This window comes from Crocuta crocuta, unplaced genomic scaffold (assembly GCF_008692635.1).
Source record: "Crocuta crocuta isolate KB4526 unplaced genomic scaffold, BGI_CrCroc_1.0 scaffold346, whole genome shotgun sequence".
NCBI lineage: Eukaryota > Metazoa > Chordata > Mammalia > Carnivora > Hyaenidae > Crocuta > Crocuta crocuta.
This window is the reverse complement of record NW_027527957.1, coordinates 2257812-2271480: the sequence shown is the minus strand read 5'-3', so window position 1 is coordinate 2271480 and position 13669 is coordinate 2257812. Positions and strand designations below refer to the sequence as shown.

Below are 13669 nucleotides of genomic sequence, written 5' to 3'. Positions count from 1 at the left end.
AGTAAGCAAAGTTTCTCTTCATACTTGAGCAGGAAGACCTGTATATAAATCACATGTTGTTCTATCTCCTCATCTGGGTTCATATCTGAGTGAATGAATACCTAGGGTACAAAATATGTGGAAAGTTGGATGGATGGGCCACATTTAATATTTTTCTTCACATTTCCTTCAAATACCCTGAGTATATACTCACTAAACTATTTCTATCATAAGGCTGATTTTCTAAACATCTACATTGAAAACCCTTTCTCTCCTGGATTAGATGTTGAGCTCAGTGCTTTACACACAGGTTTTTAACAAATGTCAACTATTATTGTTGTTGCATTTGTCCATTTAGGAGACAAAGCAAGTCAAAGGTGCAGCTGACATAAGAAGTATGCTCTTTTATATAGTGTATGCCCATGTACAAAATGATTCTGCCATTAAAGTTCACTGTAAAAAACCTTTGAGTAAGCGCTTTTTTCTTCAAATGAATTATTTATAGAGCCATTAAATAATTACTATTTTCACTATTTTAGTCATATTGTTCTGTTCTCAGAACAAAGATGTTTTCACAAAACCAAACTCTTCCATTAGAGCTCTTTCTAAACACTGTAAAATGTATCCTGCAGTACGTGGACTAGAGATCTGCGAGCTGGTTAGCTTCTTGGTGTTTATGTTTTCTCTAGTGTTTTACATGGGCAGGCACATGTAACACTCATTACTAATACTAATGTTAGTATTCTTTTTTTTCTTATTTTAAACAAAAACATCTTGAAATAGTAGACATGCCCAATGTGGAGAATCAAGAAAACACTTTATATGCAGTAGTAATCAGCGGGTTACCTACTAACCTCTCAAGAGCTACATCTGTTCCAAGAGGTAAGAAGCTATATGTTCCTTTCACTTACCTCAGAACAAGCACAAAATATAAGTTTGCTGACTAAATAAATAAAATACTAGCTTATTGTAGTTTGGTCAGCAAAATCTTTCCTTCTGGTTGACTGAAGACCTATGGTGAGCCAAAAAGTAATTAATTGTTCTACTTTCATTTTTAAAGGGTAAAAACAAAAATGTACTAAGTCTGAGATTTTCAGTATGTTGTGAAAGGAAGTACAAGTATATATGGGTTTTAGGTCTAGTGGATGGGCAGTTCCCATCCTTCATCTTTTCCTTGGTGGCAGCAAGAAAAACATAGTCTTATAAATTTTCCCTTTCCTCATTTCAGTACAAAGAGATGAAAATGACACAAGTGGTTGTTGAGTTTCATCTTCAGTTGGTGCTATTTATATGTCACTACTCCTTCATAAAGCTTTGATTGTAAATTTCAATGAAATGAGAATCAAATGAGGGAATACATGATGTATCTCTGCAGTAATTAGTGAGATAGAGATTTGACAATTACCCAGTTAATCTGATCAACAAAGACAGCCAAATTGGGTAGTTTAAGTCTTAAAGTGGATTTATTTGGCCTAGTCAATCCAAATTGACTATGCACATTAATTACATTAACAACACAGCTGCCAACATTCTCCTCGCTGTAAGATATGTGGAAAGAGCTCATAAATAGGGGGTGATGAAGGATGCCGAAAGGAAACAAATGATAGCAAGTAATCAAACAAAATGTAGCTGACAGATGCAAAAAAAGCTCACCAAAACAAAAACAACCAACCCCTGCCCCTTCCCCCAGGATTTATTTATAACCTGCAAAAAGATAAAAAGAGCCAAGGCCATACAAAAATTTAAAGACAACTAATATCTAATAATATAAAGCATAACAGAAAAGGAGGGAAGCAGTGAGAGAAGATGCTAGTGTACTCCTGTGGAAAACCTATCAACACATCATCTTTTGTGTAAACAGGCGAAAGATGATAAAAAACTCTGACTTCTTTGCCTTTCAATGATTTAAATAATACTCTTTAATTTCCCTGTAGTATTTGAACTAGAGTATGACCAAGTCCTTCACTGATCAATCTTTATAGTTGCTGGAACGAAATGCACTATTGTTAGGAGAGGGGAAATCTGCCAAATTAAATTATTTTCTAAAATAAAATCATAGGTGAAAAATTCAAGGGTGCAACCATCAAACTACCATGTTAGATACTACAAATTTAAAGAAATTTTGTATGGTTTGTTGATATTAAAGATATTCAAAGAAAAGAAACACCAAATTGGCTTCAGATAAGTTTTTCTTGCATTAAAGTTTTAGTTAAGGAAATTCAGCGAGAGAAAGTTATGATTGCTTAGAGTATCAACAGATAGCATTCATTTTTCTTACTTATACCATCTTCTATCCCCAGCCCCGAACATTCTACAAAACTATTATTTCATGGCTAGTTAGACTTTAAATACATGCTTTTATTTCATCAGAGATCCATTACAATGAAATATATGAGTATCTGCAAAATTAGAATTAAATTGAATGCAATCATCCTCATTTAAAATAAATCCTTTCCATTGGAAAAGAAAGTACAACTGTAAGGTTACTTTTTTGTTTCTTCTCTGTATAACAATGATCAGTGGCGAGAGATGATTCCCACCCCTGGCACCACAAAACCACATTATTCATCCTCTTTCCAGATTATTATGGGAACCAAATACTGGCCCACTTTTGTTTTATGATCTGGCCTGGAAAAACAACTTCCAACATTACTACAGTATCTCAGTCACAGCAATTACTGCTGTATCATTAATTCCTGGGGCTCATTCATGATCAATAGTTCTTGACTTTCAAGAACTATTTCCTTAAGTTATGAAAATATTTCCTTAAATTAAGCAAAGCTCAATGGCAAGGATCAGGATTTATGAATGTGCAAATTGACATTTTAAATAGTATCACATGTTTTCCAGAATGGGATTATTTTTCTAGCTATTTTGAAAACATCTAGGTACCATTCACTTATTTCTTACCATAGAGGAGTTTAACATATTTTCTGAGTAGCAGGGTCTGATAGAACCTTCTGTGACGATAAAAACATTCTGCACCCATGTTATTCAATATGGTAAGAACTAACCACATGCAACTATTGAGCACCTAAATGTGGCCAGTGCAACTGAATTCTTTTTAAATTTTATATAATCACAACTAATTTAAATTTAGATAGACACAGAGCTGGGAAGAGAGTGAAAGAGTGAGGCAATTGCCTCAGGCATGTAACATAAAAAAGCACAAAAAATTCAGTAACCATTAGAAAATAAATTTTTAAAACACTATTGTTTTATTGTTTATTGTTTTCAAAATCATAATTAATGCCAAAAAAACCCCATGATAAACACATATCAAAACTATACATAAATGAAAAATCAGTATTACAGATTTTTTCCTTTGCTTCTGGCTGCATATGGCCTGACAGAGTGATAGATCTTGTTTCTATTTAAAATTTAGTTATTTTATTTATCATGGAGGTTTTTCAGGACATTTGATTCTTAAAGTATTGCATTAAAATGTATCTTGATTACTGAATTTCTTGGTACCCCCTTAAAGTTTGTGTCTGGGCCTAGGGCTTCACTTACTTCACCCTAGTCCTAACCTTGTATGAGGGGCCAACCCAAACTGGAAGGTACCTGAGGCAATCAAGTTGCTATCAAGTGGCTGGAAGGTCTTGATAAATGCTGCTAAATTGGTGGGGGCTCAACATCAGTCTCTGCTTCTGACAGGTTAAGTATCCATTCCGTGTTGGAGTGCTCATTCACCCTTCATGAGGAAGAGACCATGGCATTGCTGTCCATGGATACCTCCTTCTCTGACAAATGACTGTTGCATTTATGGGCCCTGGCACAGGAATGGGGGAGCTTAGGACACAGGCTGGCTGAAATCCACTGGCTAAGACATCCTTTTTACCTTATTATTCAGTGCCTCTTCTGCAATAGATGCTCCTTGGTCTCTATTAAAGTGTGGTTTTAAAAAATGCTCGGGCGCCTGGGTGGCTCAGTCGGTTAAGCATCTGACTCTTGGTTTTGGCTCAGGTCATGATCTCATGGTTAATGAGTTCGAGCCCCGTGTCAGGTTCTGTGTTGCCAGTGTGGAGCCTGCTTGGGATTCTCTTTCTCTCCCTCTCTCTCTGCCCCTCCCCTGCTTACCTTCTCTCTCTTTCTCAAATAAATAAACTTAATAAAAAATAAACAATAAAAAATGCTCATGTGTTATGTATACACGGTGAAAGGCCACCACCTGACTTAGAATAAAAACTGTGAAGAGGGAGGGGGCTGGTGAATGATTTGAAAACATTCAAAGAACCTGGGAAAGGGTGGCGGGTATGAATATTACGGTGGGATCAATTGTATCTACTGTAAACACTTACACATTCTGTTCTATCTTGTGTGTACCAGTAACAAGTTCAAGTACTGGCCTGATCCAAAGATCACTGATCTACACATCCACACATTCCAAGTTAAGGATGTATGTTTTAAAGCTAAAAAAAGCAAAACAGACTGTATTCATTCATTCAACACCTATTTACTGAGTGTATACTACATATCAGTCACTTTTCTAGGTGCTGAGGAAGAAACATTGAACAAAGAAATAAAGTTCTTGTTCTCTTAGAGCTTAAATTAAACAAATAAGAGAATATATATAAAATTACAGCTCATAATGAAAACCTTAAAAATAGATGGAGGTAAACCATAAGAGATTCTTAAATACAGAGAACAAACTGAGCATTGCTGGAGGCGTACTGGTGGGGGAATGGGCTAAATGGGTGATGGGTGTTAAGGAGGGCGCTTGTTGGGATGAGTTCTGTGTGTTGTATGTAAGTGATGAATCACTAAAGTCTACTCCTGAAACCATTATTACACTATATGTTAACTAATTGGATTTAAATAAAATTTTTAAAAAATGCAGCAGGAAAGGGGATAGGTACTCACTGACAAGACGGTATCTAAGCAGAAATTTAAAAAAATGAAGGAAGCCAATCCTGCAGATATGCGAGGAATGCGCATTCTGAGCAGCAAGGAGGGCAAATGCCCTTAAGCAAAAGCTTTTGTGAGGAACAGCAAAGAGGTCAGCATGTCTGGAGCTGAATGACTAGGAGGGAGACTGATAAGAAATACAATTAGAGAGATAGTGCAGGGCCAGATTAGGGCTTCTTGGCCAATGTAAGGATTTATGTTTTAGGACTGATACAGGAAACCTTTGGAGGGTTTAAACAGGAGCAAGACACTATCTGATTTATATTTGAAAAGAATCATTTTGGCTGTTGTGTGAAAAACAGAGTTGAAAGGATAGAAGGGTGATTGTTACCATAACATCACCATTTAATTTCTCAGGCTACTCCTTGAAATGGAAACCCAGTGGATCAGGCAAATGACAGTAGACAATGGCAAATGTATGCAGGCAGTTGCTATAACTACAGCTACTATAGTTGTGCTTTATGCAGTATCATTGTTAGAGCAGATCAGCACGATGTGGCATGAAGGCTGGGGATGTCCTATGAAGCTATTGTCCTAATGATCTGTTCTTTTTAATATTCATCATAAATGAATCAAAGCTGGATCAAAGGCAGCTCGCATTCACCTGGCACGGACATCAGTACACATTCCTGGTCCTGCCCGAGGGATTTGTCACAATGTAGATTGGAGGTGACCTTGACTGACAATTGTCAAACACGAGATGAATTTATTGTATGATGATATCATGTTAATCAGATCTAAGGAGCAGGAAAGGCCAGTAATCTGAATGCCTCATTAGGATATGTGTGTTTTAGAGCTCCGGAGAAAAATCCTACATTCAGGAGCTGGCTTGATCAGTGAAAATTTTAGGGGTTCTAGTGTGTTGTGCACTTCAACACAGTCCCTTCAGAGTGAAGGACAAATTTTGCATCTTATCATACTGCTAAGAATGTTTACCCAGCATGCCAGATAGGATTCTGGGTTTTAGAGGTGGCAAGAACCACACTTTGGAATAATGCTTAAATCCTTTGTCAAATGAGTCAGAAAGCTACCAGTTTTGGCTACCAGTAGGGTCAAGAATAAGAGAAGGTTTTGCAGTAGTTTTGGCTTCAGTATAAGTGACCTTTATGCCAGAGTTGTACTAAGTGGCAAATCCCATACTATTAGAGGCACCATGGTAAATAAGAATGCAGTGTAGGTTCTCTGTCAAGCCCTGCACGGAGAATTGTTGCAAAAACCCTAGCGTTCTAGATCAAAGCCATACTATTGTAGTAGAGTTCTCATCATAGAAAGCAGTTTCTGGCATGCTACTTGGCTCTAGAAAGACCAAAGGTCTGACCATGGACGTCAGTTGGCCACATGACTGGAGCTCTCCCTCATGAACTTGATAACACAAAGTATATTGTCTGGTAGGCAGAGCAACAATTCACCGAAAAATTGCATTTGTCCATTATGAGGAGGTAGGGTTGCTGCTATATAATGAGGAAGCAAGACATATTTTAAAGCGTGGGGGATCCACTGCAGCATTTGATTGCTTGCTTGTTTGTTTAATCATACCCAGGATTAACTTCAAATGGTTGATTACAGAAAACACAGCCTGTTAAGGGCAGAGGAATCAAGACTGGAGGTCAGAGACGCTTCAGCAGCAAGCCACCTAGCCTAACAGAACTGATTATCAAGAATGAGGGATATTTGGAATGAGTGGTAGCAGAAGATGATGAATCATTTATGGCTTTGGCAGTTGTAAGAGCACGAGCCTGTCCTACTAATCCATGTGTTTTAATTTTTTCCTCAGAAATATGGCCAATCATCATTTATTAGTATCCATGACAGGATAGAATGAGTTCATATGGATCTGAGTGGTTCAACTGATGGACCATAGCAGTTGCTGCCAATGTTGCACCAAAATCCAATCTGGCTTCTTTCATGGTTTCAGTACATGAATCCTTAAGCTTCTGGGCAGTTTTGTGTCTAAAATCCTGTAACTGTGATTCTCTTTGGAGAACTGCCTTTGGCTTCCTAGACAGCTTTACCTACATGCGAAGAGAGTCAAAGTACCTGGAAGTTCTCCTCTTTCTAGGAGACCCTGAACTCATCAATGGCTGGTAGGCAAGAATGAAAGCCCTGTCTGAGTCTCAGGTGGGAACAACTTCTAGTTCGTTTCATACTGCAGGGCCCCCTTGCAGGATCAGGGGAACTTTTCTTGACTTCTTCCTCTTCCCCGTCCTGCTTCTCCCACTCCTTTGATGGCTTCTCCTGAGCTTCTGTGGTTTCTCCATAGTAAATTATTGCCAAAAAATGTCATTTTAGGACCTATTTCTGGGCAATCTGACCTAAGACAGATTTCTATTATACACTGATATAGAAAATTTAAGTAGGATATTTGAGCCTGGAATACAGAGCAGAAATCTGGGCTAGTAATATCTATTTGTGAGTTGTTGGCATACTGTATATAGTCATGAGGCTAGATGAGATCACCTAAGGAGTGAGTGTATATAAAGAAAAGCCTCAGAATATAAGGTTTCAGCCTTTCTTAATCTTTTACCACAACCTTTACCAATTCAACTAAATTTATACTCACTTCCTCAGCTTTGGTCTCAGGAAAGATCCTGACTCAGGCTCTATAACAGTTCTCAAATTAGTCTACCTCATTACTACTTGTTCCCTAATTATGCATCCCATTTTACCTATCAAACTTACCCTCTAAAGGTATATAGTCTGAGGGTATAGGTCCCCTATACAAGCAAACCAAGATGGAGCTCTCAATAAGTCAGAACATTAGACACCTGTTCAGAGATGCAAATACTTGGCTCAGATTCAGCTGAAAGAATTCCCAATACATTATCCATTTAGGGAACATTTCCACTTTGACCTTGCTGGAAAGTAAGTTATAATATTAAATGCATATCTGGCAAAAAATGGAAAGATGAAGACTTACATAGTAAAATCAAAGTATGTATTTGATCAAAAGAAAACATCTATTTAAAATGCTATCGCTTCTATAATGCCTTGTACACACAGTATATCCTTAAAAAATGTTTGCTGAATAAATTGTATTGACTATACCATGCATCTTTATTTACTGCAGACTAAACTAGGTACATGAATAAGAGAAGAGAAATCTTTAGAAATACTATTTTATATGCTGTATACCATCTTTCCTTTACATTATATATGATATTTCTAGGTAAAGACCAACAGAATAATTTTGATGAATCTTGTCAAGTAAATGAAGTCTAGGGGATATAACAGGAAATAATGCAAACACCGAAATGTTTTGTTAAGGTGGTGGCTTTTGAGTTTCTTTTCATAAGTAAATTAAATTTTGTGATCTGCTTCCCACATAGACCAAAAAGCCTGAAGTGTTTTATTTAAAAGAAAATTCTAGATGTTGATCTGAATTCAAAGTACAAGGCTTTCTTTTCTTTTGACAGTTTTCTTTTGAAAGATTTTTCTTGTGAAATACATATTATGCTGTTGCTAGTTGAATATAATGACTCCTCACCCTAGAAGAAATAAAAGAAAGGCCAAATTTGGCTAATTTTACATCTTGAGGAACCTATCTGTGAGCCATATGTGTGTTAAAAAGCAGCAACTAGCAATAATATCAAAAGCAGCTTTTCAAAAAACTAACAAAAAAATTAAGTGATGGATAAGGAAATGCTGCCATGTTCACACTGAAGATATTCTGACAATCTCACATCCATTGTTTAAACCTATATAGCTTCTCTGTAGCCTTTGGATCAATTTTAGCATATTCAACACATATAAATCCTATTAGAATAGAAAAAAAGAGAAAATCACAGGTCTGTCTTATATGTCCTAAAACAAACTAGAAATATAGACTAAGAAAAAATTAAAAGGTTGAGTGGCCAGAAAACTCAAAGTATAACACTCAAAGTATAACTGAGATTAAATAATATAGGGTAAAAAGATCACAGATAAAACTAGGAGAAAATTTTTAATGCTTATTAACAATTCAACATTCATTATTTATCCCACACTTGTATGTTTCTTTTTTTTTAAATGTTTTATTTATTTCTGAGAGAGAGAGAGACAGCGTGAGCAGGGGAGGGTCAGAGAGAGGGAGAAACGGAATCTGAAGCAGGCTCTAGGCTCTGAGCTGTCAGCACAGAGCCTGGTGCAGGGCACAAACCCACAAACCATGAGATCATGACCTGAGCCAAAGTCGGACGCTTAACCTACTGAGCCACCCAGGCGCCCCCACACTTGTATATTTCATATTCACAACTGTGAGATCATGTTTATACAATTCTGAATAGCAAAAAGTATAATGTTCAGTTCCAGACATATTTACTGAAAAAAGTCTCAAGGACCTTGATGGGTTCCAAATCCATCCCTATATTTCCAAGACAGATGCTACTTGTCTGTTCTACTAAAGAGAATATATCCTATTATTCAAGGTTCCATCTCAAAGGCCCTTAAAACCATTTATGTATCTTTCTCCTTATAATTTATGTTTTCTAGCTACCATGCCTCATACTTAAGATCCCTTTAAGCATACTTTCTTGGCAGTTGATCAAGATACACCCATTCTTTATATACCATTCTTCCAAAAAACCATCTCAGGTGCTATCCTGTCCCCACCTCACGGAAGTGATCATTCTCTCAACTCCCACAGTCTTCTGTCTTTACATTTTGGCTAGCACAGAAAGGGTTCCCGTGACCGCACCCAGTTCCAGTGATTTCCTAGGCAGTTCACAGGACTAACTTATGGTCATAAGCGTGGCTATGTTTACTGAAGCAAAAGGGTACAAAGCACAATCAGCAAAAGGAAAAGGCATAGGGGGTGAAGTTCAGAGGAAGTCAGGAGCAAAGGTCCAAATTTACTCTCAGTGGAGTCAAACAGGATGCACTTAAATCCTGCAGCAAGAAGTGTGACAACAGATGTGAAGAGCTATCTACCAGGGGAATTCATTAGAAACTCAGTGCCCAAAGTTTTCACTGGGGGCTGGTCACATGGGTACCCATTGCTTAGCATGTACCCAAATTCCAGACTTCCATAAGGAAGACAAATATTTTGGATAAACCACATTTTTTTTTGCAGTTCAGGTACTGTGAACTATTTTTATAATTTAGGGTGGTACACTATTGCTGAAATCCAAGTCCCCAGATGCCAGCCAAGGCCTGACCTTACAGCAGGCCTTTTGGAGATAAGAGTCTCAGGCCTGCTCTGTTATCTTTTTTTGCATCAGTTCTACTTAATTAATTTATATATGTGTATATCTCATATATATATGGGATCTCAACTCCTTCATTGTAAGCTCACTGAGTACGTGGAAGTCCTCATTTCCAGTACAGAGTATGATTACTGATGGGTGACATTCCACAAATATTGATGATTAGAGAGATCTGCTAGTTCATTAAAGAATTGTAAGAAATGAGCAGGAGAGCAGGCTCAATAGTGTGGTGGACAGTCCCGCTCTCCCACGGGGGACACAATCCTCTGTAATGTCTGCAATTTTCCTGTATCAAACAATGGGGAATGATACAAACTTGATAAAAATTAAGAAGGATGCTCAATATGAGTAATATTGCTACTGAGGTAAGATAATGTATTATTGTTAAATATATACATCTATAGGTATATACATGTAACTTTTTTAGGAAACAGAAATATCACTATTTTACTATGTCATAACATCTTAATTTTTTTTACTGCTTAGTTTTGAGAAAGAGAATGAGAGAGAGAGTGAGCACGAATGAGCAGGGGTGGGCAGAGAGAGAGGAAGACACAGAATCCAAAGAAGACTCCAGGCTCTGAGCTGTCAGCACAGAGCCTGATGCAGGGCTCGAACTCACTAACCATGAGATCATGACCTGAGCTGAAGCTGGATGCTTAACTGTCTGAGCCACCCAGGCACCCTGTCTTACTTAATTTTACCAGCCTATTATTTATTCTTATTCCACTCAGAACACATGCATATATTATAGCCTATGCCCCAAATTCGCTTACTTACAAAAAGATTTATGGAGCACTTATTTGGTGCTGTCACTGTGATATAAATATGAAGAGCTCCATAATAAGCTAACACTTGCATAGTGCCAGGCACTGTTCTAAACACTACTCCAAGAGGTAGATACTATATTCTCCTTTCACAGGTAAAGTTATTAAGAAAGTTAAATAACCCACCTAAGCAGTTTCTTTGGAATCCATGCTCTTAATTACTCTGTAATTAATCACACCTTTGAAAAGCTCATAGTTGGTTTTTTTTTTTTTTTGTGACTTAACTACCACTTTAAAAGTTAAAGGATGTAGGGCACCTGGGTGTCTCAGTCAGTTAAGCGTTTGACTCTTGATCTCTGCTCAGGTCATGCTCTTATGGTTTATGAGATCAAGCCCCACACTGGGCTCTGCACTAAAGGTGTGGAGCCTGCTTGGGATTCTCTGTCTTGCTCTCTCTGACCCTTTCCTGCTCACACACATATGCTCTCTCTCTCAAAAATAAAATTAAACATTTAAAAAAAGTTAAAGGACTCAAATATTGCTAGATTTTGCCACTTCACACTTGGTAAGTTATATGGTCCTGATGAAAAGTTTATCACTTAGTAATTCATGAAAAAGTTGTGAGAAGTCAACAATGTATTTAGCATTTGTGACTGTCATTCTGAACGTGAATAAAATGTTTATTTAAATAAAATAAATATGCACACAGAAATCTTTTTATCTCTGTGGGTGTCTGATAGTTGAGTTTCTGCTATTGCACAATTAGACTATTTAAGAAGAGAGCTTTTCATTTCCCTCTGCATATTATGCATTTTTGTCATTAATTGCCTCCCACATAGGGATGCAATTAATCTATATCAGAGCGTGGAAGAACTCACAGAAGGGAAACTACACTCCTGACTTTTTTATTTCTCAAAGAATAAATTAAAAGGTGAAAAGTTATAAACAAGCTGCATTACGTCAAACTCAAACAGCCGCTGGGAAATGCAATATAGCTGTACCCCTGGATCATGAAACAATATCCGGTGTGACAAAGGAGTTGTCAGTATGTTTACAAGTTTCTAGGTCAACATGAACATTCAAGTTCAGAAAGGTGACAATGTTCTGCAAGTTGCAGGCAAGGCCCTTCATGATGTGACTAAGATGGAAGATATTTGAAAGGTATTGTTTTTAATTTACAGCCACTTAAGGAAACCTTCAAGTGACTGATACCATCACCCTCATGTCACGGAGGAGGGACTGTATCTCAGGGAGGTTAAGTGAATGTCTCACGGTCACATAAGAAGCGACAGGACAGCAACTTACATTCTGATCCTCTTTCTCTAGAATGAGTACTAGATCGCATTGCTGCTCAAATATAGCTATGAAGGTCCCCAGATTTGGATATAATTATAAATGTTCAGTCTCAGTCTCATGTATTGAGATACAATTTTCTGTGGGTCTCTTGTATCTCTGCACGTCTTGTATGCAGAATTGTCGATAGCTTTAGTGCTGAACTATCTTTGTAAGGATGTTTGCATCATGGCTAAGATCAGAACATAGAAACATTGTCTCACAGGGCAATGGACAGGCATACTTACCATCTATTAAAAATATGAGAGCTTCCTAAGTGTAGGGTTGCATTCCTATCACCAATGCAGTGTGTTTGCAAGTGTCACTGGACCATCTTGGCATTGTCTCTGAAGAACTGCCCTCAGGAAACCAGCTTAAGAAAGTGCTGACATTCTGCTGCCTACTGCTATTTTTTCAACGAGTAATAAAATTGTTTCTGAAAACAAAACAAAACACTTCCCTAAACTGGAAGTGGATCTATGTTCTATAGTACTTATAGTTGACAACTATTTGGGGGACTCCCCTGAAGGGAAAGAACATAAAATTCCATATACAAAATTAAGTTGAGGGCCGTGGAGGGTGGTAGCAATTGAGTGGCACTGTAGACCAAACCCTATTCGTGGTAAATCAATCTTTGTCTGAATTACATTTTTGGAAGACATCATTTTCCACTTTGACAAATGGCTCTAGATGACTTCTCACTCCCCCAAACACAGAGTCTATAGACTGCATTGTGCCTCCTTTTAGAGAATAGCCTTTAATTTTTGTTTTCTAGGCAAAATAAAAATTTAGAGTATCTCTGCCGTGCTATAATTTTTGTTGACACTCTGATGTTTTGCTTAGAATTAAGACGGTCTAGGGAGTATTTTGTTTTTTCACCCATTGACTCTACAAAACAAATATGAGCAAACTAATGTCTTAAATTAAGTTATTTCTAAAACCTGTCCTGGTTAAATACCAGCATAGTTGAGCCTAAGCTTGGGGAAAAACTGAATTCATGGAAATTGTACCATGAATGTTGATACAATTTCAAGTTGGGTATGTGACAGCTCTGTGATGCTTGAAATGAGAGGAAAAAAATACTTTGCATGACACTCTGAAAGTATCAAGTTATCTTTTGCATATAGTGGCTTAAAAGGAAAAATAACACATCTTGTTGTATGCAATCATGACTTTCATCACAGCAAAAGCCTAAAATAGTCAAAAACCATTAACAAGTCATATTTGTGTACTGCTCATAGATAATAATTATAGGTTAAACATTATAAAATATTTACTCAAACTCAAAAAACATGAAAGTCAATAAATAATTAAACAAATGAATACAGTTTACTTACTTTTGAAATATTACTTGATCGACTTGCAGATCGCCCTGGGGATTTTTCATTCTGAAAAATAAAATTACAGACATTGATTAAGAATATAACAATAGTCTTTACTGCAGAAAAAAGACAGCCCAGTGCTGGCCAACGTCTCTATATTTTTCTGATTGATAAATATACA

At 37.1% G+C, this 13669-nt stretch overlaps 1 protein-coding gene across 2 annotated transcripts in view; it reads right to left on the bottom strand.

Moving 5' to 3' along the window:
* MARCHF1 (membrane associated ring-CH-type finger 1) overlaps positions 1 to 13669 on the bottom strand; it is a 553625-nt gene that overhangs the window by 146428 nt on the left and 393528 nt on the right. For both annotated transcript variants that reach the window (XM_077752739.1, XM_077752740.1), the window contains exon 6: positions 13504 to 13554. In XM_077752739.1, the coding sequence (XP_077608865.1) occupies positions 13504 to 13554 (51 nt within the window). The remainder of the gene's footprint in view (positions 1 to 13503; positions 13555 to 13669) is intronic.